This window comes from Aspergillus niger (genome assembly GCF_000002855.4).
Source record: "Aspergillus niger supercontig An01".
Taxonomy (NCBI): Eukaryota; Fungi; Ascomycota; class Eurotiomycetes; order Eurotiales; family Aspergillaceae; genus Aspergillus; species Aspergillus niger.
The window spans coordinates 1,454,747-1,470,430 of record NT_166518.1 but is presented as its reverse complement, the minus strand read 5'-3'; the positions used below and the strand labels follow the sequence as shown (position 1 = coordinate 1,470,430).

The window sequence follows — 15,684 nt, the reverse complement described above, 5'->3', positions numbered from 1 at the left end:
TGGCTGTAGCGCCAATGGCTTGGTTCCAGGTTGAAACACATTGCTTCTTTCCTTTGGGCCGGGGAGTAGTCAGATCTTTATGTCTCTTTGGCTTATTATCGTCATTGTTTTCAAGGTTATGGCTGGATTGATGTCAAGGAATTAGCCGGATAGATTTAGAGTTTCTAGGAGATGCGATCCGTCGGATGGGTAAAGTCGTTGTAATGAATGATGCAACTGGTTGGTTTATTAGTAATAACTTAATGCGAAAGAAGATACTACTGAGGTTTTCATGGTTGGCTGGCTTAGAATTGTTGCATGCTGGTCATGTCAGCTTGTTGCTCGATAACTCGTTAGATTTCGGGTATTTGTAGTAATATCAACTCGTAGTCCTTTTATCTTCTACTGGATCATATAATCGTCTGTCTATTCTCTAACCATGAAAATGGCAAAGCCCTGGGGTATTCGTAGCTCTATATACACCGTATAATCGTAATGCTGGACATGATCTTCACATAACGTTGCACCCAATTCCGTACATGGCTCGTTCGACGTCTCGTTTCACTTGATACCAATCCGCCCGTCGCTCGGCGAACTCGTACACCTCCTCGACTCGCCAGATCCCGTTGAATCGGTCCGCATCGGCGATGATTGTGGCAAGCTCTTTGGCATCGGAGGGGTCGATCAAATAGATCTGCGACAGTTCTCGGAACGCCTTGAAATAGAGGAGAAGGTCGTTGTTCCTGAACGTCTGGATGAATTTGAAGTAGTGATTCATATCACTTGATAAAGTCAGCTTCGCATTCGAATTCATAAACACAAGAGTCCTACCTGATGAGCTTCAATGACCCCTCGACGCTGATTCTCTGTCGCTTCAGATGCTTGCACAGAGCAGCAAAAAGGCGGAGCCCGACTTCTTGGTTGAAGACGTCCAGCATACTCTTGTCTGTGCTCCCAACCAGCATCTGCGTATGTGACGACACCACATCTACCACGGCCGCTGCAGCCTCGGTTATACTAACGTCCATCGTTTTGCGATAGGGGTCAGTAGAGACACTAGGATTGAAGTCGGTCGCCAATTGCCTCGTTGCTAGAATGTAGTCAACTTCTTCCATGAGAACGTCAATTCCTTTGTTAAGCCCAGCAGCCACCCGTTCATCCAGGCTCTGCTCGAACTTTTTCTTTTCCTTGACGGCTGGATCAAGAAAATCATTGCGGTCCGTCAGTTTGGTGCCGATGAGTTCCTGCTCATAGAAGACATCGATCATCTGGAGGATCAAATCACCAACGTTCACCAGCTCCAGAAAGGTGACCAGCGGCTCAACGCCAGATTGGTCTCTTTCCCCTTGCTCGCGCGGCCGGTAATTCGACAAGTGGTCAACGGCCTTGTTAAATCCACCGATCAAGTGACGATTTCCCAGAATGCGCACGAGGGCGACAAAAACCGCCTCGCACTGCTGTTTTGCAGCAGCTCCATATTCGCCTTTGATCTTCACAAACTGCGCGGCTCGCTCCAAGCTTGATTTTGCCGCATGGACCAGACTAAGAGCAACTTCAATGCTGAAGAGAGATCGAATGCCCTCTAGTTTAGACTTCATGATCGCGGCTTTTGCTGCGAGCTCTGTGGTCGGTGCCTCCATGATCGGGGGTGTCGTGGGCGACGCGATGGTTGAGAACCGATTGGGGCTTTTCAAAGACGAGGTGTCGCTGGCGGTGGGCTCCGATGGTGCCTTTTGTTCATTCGCCTTGTTTCCGGAGAAGCTTGGAAGAATATTAACGGGAGCCATAATAACCTTCTTGAATGAGGTCAAGAAGTCACGCTTATCAGCCTGTCTATTGATGTTTGACATCAAAAATGACTCTGTCGAGGCTGCCTGCTCCGATAGCTGTCTATCCCAGTCTCCCACAGCCGCCTCAGACAATTTCCGGAAATGGTCCAATTCCTCAGCAAGGTATAAATCCATGTGGGGTACATAGGCTTTTGCTATGACATGGTCCATGAATTCATCAAAGCTGTCGTCCAGATTCTGTATTGGCAACAATGTATCCGACAGATTAAGGCATTGAGCAAATGTTCCTGAGACGGCAGTCAAGTAGGACTCTGTATTTGAACCATGTAGTTCATCAAAAATGGCAGTCAGAAATGGATAGAGCACATCCTGCCCAACCTTATCAATAAACGGGGTCGAGATTTTCATAGACGGGGGAAAGGCACGATTGATGATCGATACTTCCTCATTATAAGCCACACTTAGCCGAGTGAAGAAGGCCTGTGTATGTTCAAGTTTGACCCGCTGCGAGAAAGGGTCAATGCAGTCCGAAACTTTGCCGAGATCTGATCTTCTGGTAACGAGATGGTTGTGCTGTATGAAGAGTTCGACAGCTGCCTCTCCGCCGTTCAGCGTGTACAACACGTGGGCATATTTCCGCATCCTGTCATCAATATCCTCTGTCTCATATCCATGTCTAAATTCCTTTATAGCCGATATTTCGAACATCGACACAGCAGACTGCAATTGTTCAATCCGTTCACGCCAGCCTTCGTCTGAATCGCATTTGGAAAAGGACTGTAGCTGCGACAGTATCTGAGCTTGGTGCTGAGGATCGGTGTAGTTCTTGAAAAGCAAGCTATCCGGAGAAGGACCGTTCATAACGATGTCATTATAGTATGGTGCCAGTGCTGCATGTACCTTTCCGTACTCCTGGCGTGCGTCTCCACGAACCGACTTCACTTGTTTGAGCGCGCCGATGACAGGATCATTCTCTGATCCATCCGACATATCAACATTGGCCGAAGTGGTTAGATTGATTTGGTCGAATCCGTCAGATATCGATTGTAAATCGGCCCGGGAACTGCGTGAGACATTCGGTGCAGGTTCGTCGTGCGGTGCTTGCGCATCCTCAACTTCCTGTTGCTCAACCGTTCGCACATCTGCGATAGTGCCGAACGTTTCTTCCGTACGCTTTCTTGCCTCCACCTCGTCCCAACAGCCCATCCGTTTCAGTTTCTGCACCCATCGTGTGTCATCGTATGCCATCTCGCGCAGGAGTTTGGACGATCGAGCTACCCGTATGAGCTCGACAGGGGAGAGGTAATCAAGGATCGAGGACATGATTTCTGGTCTTTGTTAGAATGTCATGCAGTGAATGCGATCCGCCTCCCCTTCCGCTCTTTCTTGTTCGGCTGTCACCGTTGAGACGTACCTGCTGGAAGAATGGCCCTGGAGATTTCCTCCATCGAGGCCATCTTGAGTGAAGCCAGAACATCCTTGCGCGGCTTTGCGCCGGCACCTGGCCCAGTCCTCGCTTTCTGCATCTTGTAATTTCACAGTCGGCATCGGGAGGGACGTCGAGTTCGTCCGTTAAAGGCTCCAGAAGCTCAGCGCGGACAAGCCGGTCAGGGTCCCAGCGTTCCCACCGACTAGCTCGCTCCGCGGGGCTGCCCCAATTAGTCGAACGTAAACCCGAGTAATCGAGCGGCACCGGAATTGCTGGCAAAAATAGGGGATCATGAAACATCGGTTCGCATGGTGGAATCATAGCCCCTAAATCTGAGGAAAGGAACAATCCACGGCGCCGAGCAATTGCGTCGGTTGGTTGGGCAGTTCGTCACTGTGGGCGGAACACCCCAGAAATTCCACGGTTGGATCGGCCGGCTGCTTACCTTTCCGCTGCTCTGCTCCGGAATCCGATCTCACCTCAGTAAGCAGTATCACCACCTGTTTCACAGACTTCTGACGGCGGTCTGAGTTGTTGCGAAATAGTTTATTTCTTGACGAATACAAGAATTTCTGAAACATCCGGTGGGTGGTCAAGTCGATCCGTTCGCGAATTTTCCCCAGAATCTCCCAGTGGGGCGATATATATTAAATTAAGAGCAGAGACATTGAGCTCTCCGTCGTCATTGAAGTTGCATTTCCTCGAATGTACTACCAACTTAAGTTTCAATAACCGCGCCGGAAATAGTAGTACTAGTAGTAGTCGTAGAGTGATAGTACCTATAGTCTTCAACGGAGTGACTTAATATTATCATAATCACTACTAGTACGGCTCAATGAGCCAGTTGTTCTCACCTCCCTTCAATGTAATTGCTGTCATATCGGCTTCGCCCAGGTAGCTCTGACGGGCGTCTTGCAATCAACCTTCAACTTCAGAGGGGGGATATACACATGTGGCAGCACGTATTGTGAGAAGAGGTATAGTTACATACTGGTATGGTTCAATGCAGTGGTATTACGTATTGGGCTTATCTTGCATATGTTCATTGTTCTACGCGTTTGATCAACCCAGAAGGCCGAGAACAGGCTCTCAACCCAGGCGATCAGGTGAATTGGAGGTTGCAGATGTAGACGACTTGCCTGTTTTGAAACGCCACAATTTCTAGTACGAGATTACCTCCCAGACCGGCCACAGATGTTCACTTTGCGTTCCTCAACCTCCCTTCTCTCAATTACCCACCTCCCAAACCAACAAGCAAAATGGATGTGAGCGTCAATAGTTGCATTTCGAGCCCAGTGGAAGACTCCCAACGACCCATATTGCACGTTGAGGCACGTGTGAAATGTGCTGGTGATGGCATCATCGTTCGCACTGATTTGGTAGGCTGGTTGAAACACTCGCGCTTCATATATTAACTGGACAGCAGATTAGGGATGAGGTTACAGAATGGCTTCTGAACAATTTCATCGTATTATCCATTGGACAGATGATCTCTTCTTTCGGTCAGAAATTCCCCAAGACGACAGCTTCCCGAACGTCCTTCTGACAATAAATAGAAGGTCTAAGCGAACCACATGCTCAAGCCCTAGAGTTTATACTTGTCACCGAATGTAGCGGCGGGAATCTGGAGTCCGGAGCATATCAGCTTCAGCAAGTCCAATTGGACGTTCAAGTGTACCAACTCCGTACACGATCAGAGCAACAAAGCTCGCAGAAGTCCCATATACTCGAGGATTCAACAGTAGCTGGAGATAGCGTCGCTACGGCAAGAGTACTGGCCTTACCGAGCATAGATCTGGAGGGACTATGGGAGACGTATGCTAATCTGCTAAATCTCCCAAGGGTGCAAGTGACTGATCATTTGCATAGCTTGGATTACGATCAACCAGTCCAGTCAACGCTTCTTTCGGCTATAAGCAGGATGGGTGAGGTTCCCCCTCCCACCTCGCGTCTCTTGACTTATACCAACTCGAGTAGTGTCGTTTTCTGCTCGAAAACTCGATAAGTGGACCATCAATTGGAACAGGTTGATACTCATATGGGGATCACCAGGAAGTGGGAAGACGAGCCTTTGGTTTGTGGATGTGTTACATAGAGTGTGATTGGTAGCTAACTTATTTAGTCGCGGTCTTGCCCAGAAGCTTGCAATACGCCTGGGAAAGGATTATCCCCAGAGCAAGCTATTTGAGATCAACGCATATTCTCTAGGAAGCAAGTATTTCGGCGAGAGCAGCAAACTGGTGAATGGGATGTTTGAGAACATCGAGACGCTCCTTCAGGAGGAAGAGGATACATTCATTTGCGTGTTCATGGACGAAATAGAGTCCTTAGTTGCTCGGAGAGACCGGGCACTGAGTAGCAATGAGCCCTTCGACGCCATTCGAGCAGTCGATGCGGTACTCACAGGGCTGGATAAGCTGAAGGAGCATTCGAATGTTATCATTGTCTGCACCAGTAATTTGATTACGGCGCTGGTAAGCTCCTACTCATGGCCAAGTGCTATGCAATGACGCTGACGGTGTGCACTCGCGTATAGGACCAAGCCTTCCTTGATCGAGTAGACATCAAACAATACATACCGCAACTATCCAGCAGACCTATATATAATATCTACAAGGACTGCCTAGAGGAGTTGAGCCAAAACGGAATCATTGAGGGTGTCTCATTCAACGTGGTCCAAGTTACTCCGGACGATCCCCAGACGGCTTTGCAGTATGTGGAGCAGGCTGCGGAACACCTCATCCTCCCGACTTTTGACGAAGTGCTGCTGCACTATGGATCGTTCCCCGACGCTATACCCACGCTACTTGCTAATGCTGTTTATGAAAGCGAGGTTAGTAATTCTGGATGTAGGATGAGCATTCGGTACAGATGTTGAAGTATTGACGACGGCGATTAGGGGCTTAGCGGTCGCACGGTTCGAAGACTGCCCGCTCTATCGTTAGTTCTATATAGTAACGGTACCCGATGCGATATTCGGACAGCAATTGAGGCGCTGCGCATGGGAATAGCGTCGGAATGGCAGGCTAAGATGGAGGCGATGATGACTATGGCGGAAGAGCACCTCTCGGGAACAACACAAGCCAATGGCCAATGAGAGCGGTGGAATTGATGGGTGAGTGTGTGTGCCGGGGTCAGCGTGGAGGAACGGAACGGTGGGTGAGGAGCTGGCAGAATGGTGAAAAAGCGATGGAATTGTTGATATGTGTATGAAATTGAAACCCGGAACGCATTCTCGTAGAACTCTTCCCACCGTGCTATCGCGAGAACTGGGAAATGGTGTTGGTGGTCAGCAATCATCAGGTGGCCGCCGAAAATTGTTGTTCCGAAAAGTCGCGGTTTTCACCGAAGGCAGTTAGGACCGGGGCGGCAGCCAATCATAACGAGGGTTTAGGCAATTCCAAACCCAAGAGAAACTTGACCCGTTCGACCAACCTCGACTTCACCTCCAAAAGCACATTCTCCTGTGCGCTCAGCCTTGTCCCCTCCCCCTCCCCTCTCCCCTTCTTTGGCTATCGTGCCTTCTTAAATACCCCATTGTCCGGAGGGTCTTTCACATCGTCAGTATGCTGGCACGTACTGTTTTGCGCAGCGTGCCCTTCCGGGGCGTCGCACGCCAGTCCTTGAACAAGACCTCCACGGTACGAACTTCCCCGACATCGACCGTCCATTGGATCCAATGGACGAGGACAATCGCTTCCCTATGGCTCAGGAAAGCTTCTGTATCGGTTTTTGACTAACGAACCACCCAGCGTGCGTCTTCCTCCGCCGCCGGTGCCGAATCCGCCAGCTCCCCCTTCCACCTCACACTCACTGCGTCCGCCGCAACCGCCGTCGCTCTCGGATCCGCCGCGTATCTCTATGGCCAGGAGGCTTTTGCGATGACACCTGCTGAGGAGGGGTGAGTGGATTATCGGGTGATGCTCAAGGGAATGGTCAACGTGTAGCTGGCTGCTCCGTTGCTCCGACCGAGGCATCACCTTCCCAGTCCCGACTGTTTGACACCCAGACTGACACACATCGATTTCAAGATTGCACCCTACCGCGTACCCTTGGGAGCACGCCAAGTGGAACAAGACCTTCGATCACCAGGCGTGAGTCTTCCAATTTCGGGCGAATACTACCCTCGCCATCTTTCCCCGATACCGGCCATCTTACTCATGTTTTGCACTCCAGCCTCCGTCGTGGTTTCCAGGTCTACCGTGAAGTCTGTGCCAGCTGCCACTCCCTGACCCGTGTGCCTTGGCGCTCGTTCGTCGGTGTCATGCACACCGTCGATGAGATGAAGGCCATGGCTGAGGAGAACGAGTACGACACCGAGCCCAACGACCAGGGCGAGATCGAGAAGCGTCCCGGAAAGCTGTCCGACTACATCCCTGCTCCCTACAAGAACGAGGAGGCTGCTCGTGCTGCCAACGGTGGTGCTCTCCCCCCGGATCTCAGCTTGATCGTCAAGGGCCGTCACGGTGGCTGCAACTACATCTTCAGTCTGCTGACTGGTTACCCCGATGAGCCCCCGGCTGGTGCCACCGTCGGTGCTGGCATGAACTTCAACCCCTACTTCCCCGGTACCGGTATGTCACCACTTACATATTACACCTGACAATTGATTCGTCTATGCTCAATTCTAACAATATCTAGCCATTGCCATGGGTCGTGTTCTCTTCGATGGTGTTGTTGAGTACGAGGATGGCACCCCCGCCACCACCTCCCAGATGGCCAAGGACGTCGTCGAGTTCCTCAACTGGGCTGCCGAGCCTGAGATGGACGACCGCAAGAAGATGGGTGTCAAGGCTATCACCCTCCTGACCGGTCTCTTCGCCATCAGCGTCTGGGTCAAGCGTTACAAGTGGTCCCCGATCAAGACGAGAAAGATTGTGTACAGCCCCCCCGTTTCCCGGCGCTGAATGTTGCAGCGGACTGTATGAATTGCACACCGTGGAGGAAAAGTACAGGCGGCTAGTGAGCCTTGATATAATCCATCGTCCAACAAGTCATGTTGGTCCCACGTCGCCATTTCCTTCAACCTGTCACTCTATTCGATGGTCTCTGCATGTTTCGTTAGATGTTACTCAGGACACTTGTATCTGTACCCTAGATATTTATTCTCCGTTGAAAATGTTGCTTCAAGATCCAATGTCACAATTTCCTTTGTTAGCTATTACACATGTTGTATGGGCTTTGGTATACAATAGCCGTTCTGTCTTTCACTATGGGAAGGCTTAATAGAATGCCTCAATGTATTTATTTGGTTATATCTGCTTTGTTCACGAAACAGTCCGATTTTCTATTATTACCAGTGATGATAACGTCATCGCCTAAGGACTTTGTCTAGATCGAGAATTCATATCATCACGCAGCATTATCGCCAATAGTCCTTTCCCCATCCCCAAAGATACCCAGAAATAAATTATCATACGACCGCCACATCGTAAAGAAAATAGCATCCGCCAATCTAACCAGCCAGGGGGGACTGCGTCCATCCGAGCCTGCAGACATCCTCTGCAAGAGCAAGACCAGAAGTACCGGCGTCATCCATATCCCCGCAAACAGCACCTTGCCTACCTTCTGCTGCAGGGTAGTTATACGGTACGGCTGAATCCCAGCAAGATATGTCCGGTATGCGATGGGAAAGTCATGCTCAGCGGCGCCCATTTTGATCAGGTTTATATAGCGAGCCGAAGGCTGGGCGTAAAATGGGTTCGGGCGGACAAGAGGGCTAAAGCGCGAGACGAAACCGCATTGTTTCCGGCTTGTAAGAGCATGGTCCTGGGTAGTAGTAGCTTCTACTAGGTCCTCAGCCACGGCGGGGGATAGAAGCGTGTGGGCTTTGAAGGGCTTCGTGCTTGGACGCTCGGGGAGAGGGTCCGTTGGCTTGTAGGCCTTCGGGAAGGGGTAGCAGTCGACGACTTTGTCTTCGTATCCGCGTCCTCCACCCTCCGTTGCAATTATCCGGGCGTAGTCTGTGAGAGTAACCTCGTAGACGACGCCGACGAGGGGCATGCTGGGGTTATAGTCGGGGCCCTTGTGGAGGAGGCGCGAGGTCTCCTCTGTTATGGGTTTTCCGTCTGATGCATTGTCTTTCTCTGGGTTTGGGGGTTTGCGAAGTCGAGTTGCTGCAAAACAGGGCTCAAGGTATGGTATGCCTGGGAGATCGAAGGTGAGCCACAGGTCTGGAACGACGACGTTGATCTGAGAAAGCGGTTTGATGCCTCGCCTTCCCAGAAAGGTCTCGGAGCATAAGTTCGAGCCGTAGGCAAGGTATAGAACGGTTTCGTCAGGCGGTGGGTTCCCGTCTCCGATCTCCTCGAAATGATGAGTCGTAACCTTCTCCGCAAGGTCGGCATCCTTATCGAGGGACCGATCTGTTGTCGATACTTGCCGCCTTTCGGGAGTTGTTTCGGGCAGGAAATGGCCAGTTTCCTGTTGAGAGGGGTGCGTAGGACCGGTAAGAGGGCTAATCTCTCCGAGTCGCTCGTAGGTTTCGATCATGCTCGGGCGGCGTGTGCGAGGGATGGGGTGGCCTCCCTCTTCGTCTCGATTCACAGCTGCCATCTTTCGAACAGGTCAAGCTGGCCCAGTTGGTCAATAATTCTTGTCAGAACAAATCCTGTCCGTTAGTCAACCAGGGTGACAAGGGTATGAGCAAATGTATATGACCATTTTGATAGTAACTCCGTGCTTTGTACCACGGCTGTTATGCTGACAACACGGCTCCCAGCGGAAACGCATAACATGCATTCCGGTTTGTCCTCTCTAACTGGAGCGGAGCCGGAGTAGCCTCGGGACGGATACTTCAGCAGCCGGCTTACCAATATCCACTAATCCCAGGGGATTCTCCATCCGTTACCATCCAGCATGTTCGACGGTGAATCTGAGAGCTTCTGGGGACCTGGGAGCATATGATATTGATATACTTCCCAGTGGAAGTATTGTGCTTGCTAGCGCACTATCGCGCGATATCTAGCTAATCAAAGTCGGGGCTGATTAGGGGCCTGCGGAAGCGAAGCGGAGCTTATGCTGGTTGTCATTTGTGAACTTCTTATCGTAAATGCTTATTTCCACCCAACTTCATCTTGAATAAGGGCTCTTCATCTTCCGCTAGCTGTACGCAAACCTTCCTGCGCAGTATCATAGGAAGGTAATTGGCCTATTGTAGTATTTGACTTCGTCATTGTGAGCCAGAGGGCAAAGTGCGTACCATATTTCGGAGCCTGCAAATCATGAAAGTCCGCCTCCAGCCTTGATGAATGTCAGCAGTCTTCTAATAGCACTTAAGTGTTGGAAAAATTCATGCAGCTTACCGTCTGTGGGAGTACAAAAATAACATATGAAATGAACGAGAAATAAGCGGTCTTCAGGTATCTAGCCTTCTAACATTGTTCGCTTATATTGGAAGAGATATTTAAGGTCAATGACTTGCTTGATGGGCGTTGCTAACACTGTCAAGTATCTGAATGCTGTAGACCAAACAGGGAAACTGGAAATAGGCGATTTCGTTGACAAACATTGAAAGATGCCATTTCGGTCAAGTGCAAATACACCATCATGTGATCCATTTACACGCAGTCGCTGAATACGTAGCTCCCATCAACTGCCACTGCGAGTCTATAACGCTCCACAATATATTGACCCTCAGCAAGCAAAATGACGTCTTTTCTTATTAATGCATCTCAGGAAGAATCACAATGGGCTTGCATCTCAGAGTTAGCCTCGCAGCTGGCCTGTGTAACGAACGTTGGAGGTGACACTGAGGATAAATCCCCGATTTCGAAGCCTTATTATACTTGTCTCCTGCGTGATCCGCGCCTTTATACATTCTCAAACCAGTTGATTCAGGCCTTGCTACATCATGAGTCAAAGGTCGATAATCGCAACATACACCAATTACTGTCCATCCTGAAACGGGAATCAAAGCGTATAACTCAGGCGCTTGATCGCTCTTCACTGCGTTGTCTGGCATACCTATTGCTCAACTCAGACGTAGATAACGGGCTGAAGAATGGAATTTACCTGCTGCTGGTCTGCTAGCTACCTATGTATGCACCTCTCCGCTCTCTAATGCTTTCTATAGGATGAACCGCAATACATGAGAGACTCAGGGCACATGGTATATCAAGTAGCAAGCCCAAGAATTGAGGACAGGCCCCGCTTGCTTCAGAGAAGGATATTGAGCAAGCTATACCTCTTGTTTTCCACTGAAGGCCAAGCTACATGGCTACGGAAATTGGTGAGACCAAGACAATAACTGGTTCTATTGATTCTCATGTGAACAGGCTGGCAAAATGTTTCTGGAGATACTTTCGGAGCCAGAGCATAATGACGCCTTCTTCCTTGAATCAGAAGAAGTGGAATTGTCACGGTATTATACGCTTCTATGTGAGCGATGTTATCTGTGCTAATGCGAAGCGCTCACCAGGCTTTCGTACGTCATCCTCAATGGAAACTGTACTCTGAAACTGCTCGCGACTATCATGATCCATGCGCTACATAACTCGGGAGTAAGCGACGAAGCACTCTGGAAATCCGACAGTAGCACGGACAGAGTCAGGTTCTTCGATACTTTACCTTCCTATAGAAATGATCCGCTACAGCACTTTTACACCTTATCCAACATGGCCGTTGTATCGGAAGTGGTAGATAAGACTTCCTACCTCCGACGCTGCTTTCTTCTTCAGTCACTTCACATCGACGAGACACCATTGTTCGAAGGAACTGTCCTTGCCATAATCGATGAGGGGTGTTTGACATTCATCACCTATAGACAGAACACAACGAGAATGTGCCTAGAATACGTTGATTTCTACACTCAGAGCATCGGTCTACCCGTGCGCACGGTTGTGGACAAATCTATGATATATTGTCTGAAATTAGTCCTTTCCCAGAATAAGCTGGTCGTGAAAAATGGCAGACGGCTATGCTTCGAAGGCCATGTTTTAAGCATCTTATCCGATAAAGATCCTGGTGATTTGCGGAATGCCATCGAGGCATTCTGTCAGAATGATCAGGGGTCTATAAATACGGATGGTATATTTCGGACATCTTCAATGGTGATGGAACTGGATACGAGCGATGAAGTTGCAAGAAAATCTTCTGGGATCTCACCTAACAACACACAGGGGCAGGAGGGACCCCGCACAGGTCCCATTTTGATACAAAAGTCTGTCAAAGAGTTGGAGAAACACTCAGAAGAGCTCGAGAAGTGCAATACCACGAATGCGAATCTGGATGATGTTCATTTGGAACGTAATGGCTCTCAGCAAGAGTGTCAGCGAACAAATTACGCAGGTGAACCTCCAGTGCCATTATCAAACCCATCACTGTCCAAAGGAGTACCGAGAAAACCATATGGTAGACTTGCACCAAATCCAGATACCGGAAGAAGAAGATCAAGTCGCTTGCAAAGTGGGAATAGACGGAGAGACCCTCTATCGAATACTCAAGAGTCTATGGTCATCTATACGCGACATTCCAAGCAGAAGGTATATATAGCCAATTCCAAAGCTGCTGTCGACTGGGACGAGGATCTCCGACCTAGTGACGATGAAGTGGAACGGCCTTTTAAGGATGCGGAGGTAACTTCAATTTCTTCCCCCTTGCCCGGTGAGACGTCCTTTGTCGGCAGTCGTTCGGCAGCTCCAGGCAAGAAGAGAGCAGCCAGAGGGAGGAAGCTAGCCACAAAGCGCAAGAAGATAGTATCTTCTCGCCCAACAAGAAAGAATGAAAACAATACCAAGAAAGCGACACCAGCATCAGCATTTACAGAAGATGCTGACAACCCCAACCATAAGCCAGGGCACACACTATCAGATGATGACATAATAGGGAAACTGATACCTTGTTCGAGAGAAAGAAATGGACGTGCCATGGCCAAAAGTGCTCATGTCGAGCTCGTCTCTGATAATGCCATCGTCGGATGTGACTCTGCTGCACCACAACACAATGATGATCGCACCAGATCGCTTCGAATTCAAGCTTCCGGGAAAAATGAAAGTTATTCGGAGCTATCTACAAGTGTGACGGGTGATAATAACAATCAGATGAATACTCCTAAGTGTCATCCGACCGCACAAGGACTTCAAGGTAGGGGCCGTGTAGTGGGGTACAAGCTGTCTGCAGCTTTCCAGCAAGGCTACCCCTCAGCAGGCCATGGCGGGCATAAGGAAAACAGCTTAGAGCATATACAGACCCATAATAAGCTAGCAAACGAAAATGAGCTCGATTTGTCAGACACATTATATGTGTCCGTGTGTGACGGTGGAATACAGGGACAGCACGACATCACGGAGTCTGTCATAGAGCGATATACCATCTATGATGGGGTATTGCCCTTAGAAACACCAAACGAGCAATTCACGAGCAAAATTGAGGATGATCTTCATGCAGAATGTTCTGTCCAAAGGCATACGAGCAGGAGCAGCTCCTTCAAGATTGACAACGAGGAGCCAAAGATGTTGACCCAATCAGGTGGCTCCGCTGACTCAAGTCCATTGTGTGTAGGGGAAAGTCGTTCTCATGAAGAATTTCCCTTTGAAATGTGCAAGGAGAGCCTCGGGGCCGCGCATAATACTTGCACTTCCGACATGCCTCAGACCACATCCGAGGGCATGAAAAGTCCGCGGGCTAGGCCAGTGAAGAGAAAGATAGCTGCGCTCAGTCCAGACTATATGCGAGATGACCCAATTACAGGGGACCATGCTTCAGAAAATGCTTTCAGGGAAGACTCTAGGCGGTTGGTTCGCAAACATCACTGGAATCCCACAAAGCGATTGAGAAACACCCCCCGATCAACTATAGTGGATGCTGATGGGAGCCCTCGCCTTCTATACCACATCAAAAGCGGATACATGGGTGGTAGGGCCGACGTGGACGGAAATCCTCGAGAAATGTCAGGCGCGGGAGACAGGTCCTCCACCAGCGAGCACGTTCGGGGGATCATGAAGGATGGTAAAAATGGTGCACAAAATGACGAACTACCTGCTTTTTGCGAGCGAAACGTAATTTCAGGATCGAAACATTCCGGAACCTGCACGAAACAAGTGAAGGAAGTACTGACCTTCCAGGATCGTCTAATGGCATGTACAGGTAAACCTACATCAAACAAGACCCCGCTTAGAAATCCCGCACGATCGAGTCCAAATGCACATTTGACATTGGAACGCGATAACGAGCCTCATGCGACATGCAACTCCCTACCTGGGTCGACAGTAGTCCCAGACCAATTATCGGCGCAGTCATGTTCGCAGAAGCCAAGTACCACCGCAGATGGTGTCCTGGAGCACACCAGCTGGCAGACATCCCTGCAGGTGCTTCACAAAAGAGCGCAAAGCATGCTTCTTGCGACAAGCGAGGTAGGCGACATCCCGTGGGGATTCCAAGCGTTCATACTGAATTGGCTGCAAGCATATAATCCAAGAAATTGAAAGCGAGAAAAAGACTATCAACGAAGTCTTAGAGATGTATCGGCGAGATTGTCACCGGGTCCTGGATCAGCTCTTTGAAGCCCAAGAAGAGCGGATAAGATTGTGCCAGCAACAGATGAATTCCATTCGCGAACACCATACCGAAGTATGCCAGGAGTTGATGCAGCGTCTAGAGCGGGACGAGCAGCAGCTTCGGGATCGAATGCAGATGAGGAAATGACCTGAAGCTAGGCCTCATCATCTCAGCTTCTGATGCTCCGACTTGATGAGGTTTCCGGTCCGGGCTGACTCGGATCCGGATAGTATACACTTCAACAGTGAAGTCTCATCTTTGCTCGGGCGATGACTCTGTACTTATTTCTTACAGCAACGGCTAGTCGTATCTGCAATTCGTATTCTGCAACACTCAAGGGGCGAAACCCAGATCCAGAGAGAGATTAGTGCCAACGTAGCCTCCGAGCCAGGATGATCCGAAACTATATACAAGGTTTCCGCCCCCAATCCAGGTCGTACTGGCAGCCTCAGGGGCGTCATCTATTGCTAAGGCTGACCATCCAACGCCGGGCGATACCTCGGGCATGTGGTACGGGATAGCGGATGACGGACTACGGAGTATCCTTCATGCTGATCCGAGCAGGAAGAGAAGGAATGAGAGACGACGAATGGGGAGGGTAGGCCAATGGCAGGCGATACCGCGGGCGAGGCGCTTTTTTGGACCTCGCCCCATTCGTCCGCTCACCGGCATATCACGTGTCGATTACCCAATGAGGCAGGAATGACTCGACACTGCCAAAGAAATAGTACTTTTTTTTTCCTGGCTTTTGCTTTTTGAGAGACTCTGCAAGGAGACAATTCCAGTGATTCTTCTCTCATACATCTTTCCTATATATTCGTTGTGATTCCACCCGGTTGCAATCTCGAAATCTCAAGATATCAATCTACCATTAAGCTCTCATCGATCCAATCCACTGAACCGATCTTCCCTTTGACTTACTCATCCATACCTCCCGTCGGGCATACTATCTACCTATCTAAGCTGCGACTTTATCGCCTCTCCTTCTCT

At 49.7% G+C, this 15,684-nt stretch overlaps 6 protein-coding genes across 6 annotated transcripts; 3 read left to right on the top strand and 3 right to left on the bottom strand.

Annotated features, from left to right (window-relative positions):
* Window positions 1–490: 490 nt before the first annotated feature.
* Window positions 491–3,226, bottom strand: An01g06210 (uncharacterized protein; the record flags this gene model as incomplete). The annotated part of the gene is made up of 3 exons (XM_001389008.3): window positions 491–761; window positions 811–3,097; window positions 3,184–3,226. The coding sequence occupies 3 exons, from the start codon at window positions 3,224–3,226 to the stop codon at window positions 491–493; spliced, it is 2,601 nt and encodes an 866-aa protein (XP_001389045.3).
* Window positions 3,227–3,916: 690 nt separating this feature from the next.
* On the bottom strand, window positions 3,917–4,516 carry An01g06200 (uncharacterized protein; the record flags this gene model as incomplete). Its single annotated transcript, XM_059748599.1, has 3 exons — window positions 3,917–3,977; window positions 4,053–4,098; window positions 4,438–4,516. The coding sequence occupies 3 exons, from the start codon at window positions 4,514–4,516 to the stop codon at window positions 3,917–3,919; spliced, it is 186 nt and encodes a 61-aa protein (XP_059599689.1).
* A 128-nt stretch (window positions 4,517–4,644) lies between these two features.
* On the top strand, window positions 4,645–6,295 carry An01g06190 (uncharacterized protein; the record flags this gene model as incomplete). The annotated part of the gene is made up of 6 exons (XM_059748592.1): window positions 4,645–4,734; window positions 4,829–5,128; window positions 5,205–5,272; window positions 5,321–5,672; window positions 5,735–6,031; window positions 6,098–6,295. 6 exons carry the CDS (start codon window positions 4,645–4,647, stop codon window positions 6,293–6,295), a joined length of 1,305 nt encoding a protein of 434 aa, XP_059599688.1.
* A 469-nt stretch (window positions 6,296–6,764) lies between these two features.
* Window positions 6,765–8,105, top strand: An01g06180 (uncharacterized protein; the record flags this gene model as incomplete). Its single annotated transcript, XM_001389005.3, has 5 exons — window positions 6,765–6,839; window positions 6,951–7,099; window positions 7,230–7,292; window positions 7,375–7,772; window positions 7,840–8,105. The coding sequence occupies 5 exons, from the start codon at window positions 6,765–6,767 to the stop codon at window positions 8,103–8,105; spliced, it is 951 nt and encodes a 316-aa protein (XP_001389042.1).
* A 445-nt stretch (window positions 8,106–8,550) lies between these two features.
* On the bottom strand, window positions 8,551–9,753 carry An01g06170 (uncharacterized protein; the record flags this gene model as incomplete). Its single annotated transcript, XM_059748581.1, has 1 exon — window positions 8,551–9,753. One exon carries the CDS (start codon window positions 9,751–9,753, stop codon window positions 8,551–8,553), a length of 1,203 nt encoding a protein of 400 aa, XP_059599687.1.
* Window positions 9,754–10,845: 1,092 nt separating this feature from the next.
* On the top strand, window positions 10,846–14,621 carry An01g06160 (uncharacterized protein; the record flags this gene model as incomplete). The annotated part of the gene is made up of 4 exons (XM_059748576.1): window positions 10,846–11,220; window positions 11,273–11,428; window positions 11,475–11,560; window positions 11,618–14,621. The coding sequence occupies 4 exons, from the start codon at window positions 10,846–10,848 to the stop codon at window positions 14,619–14,621; spliced, it is 3,621 nt and encodes a 1,206-aa protein (XP_059599686.1).
* Between the last annotated feature and the right edge of the window lie 1,063 nt (window positions 14,622–15,684).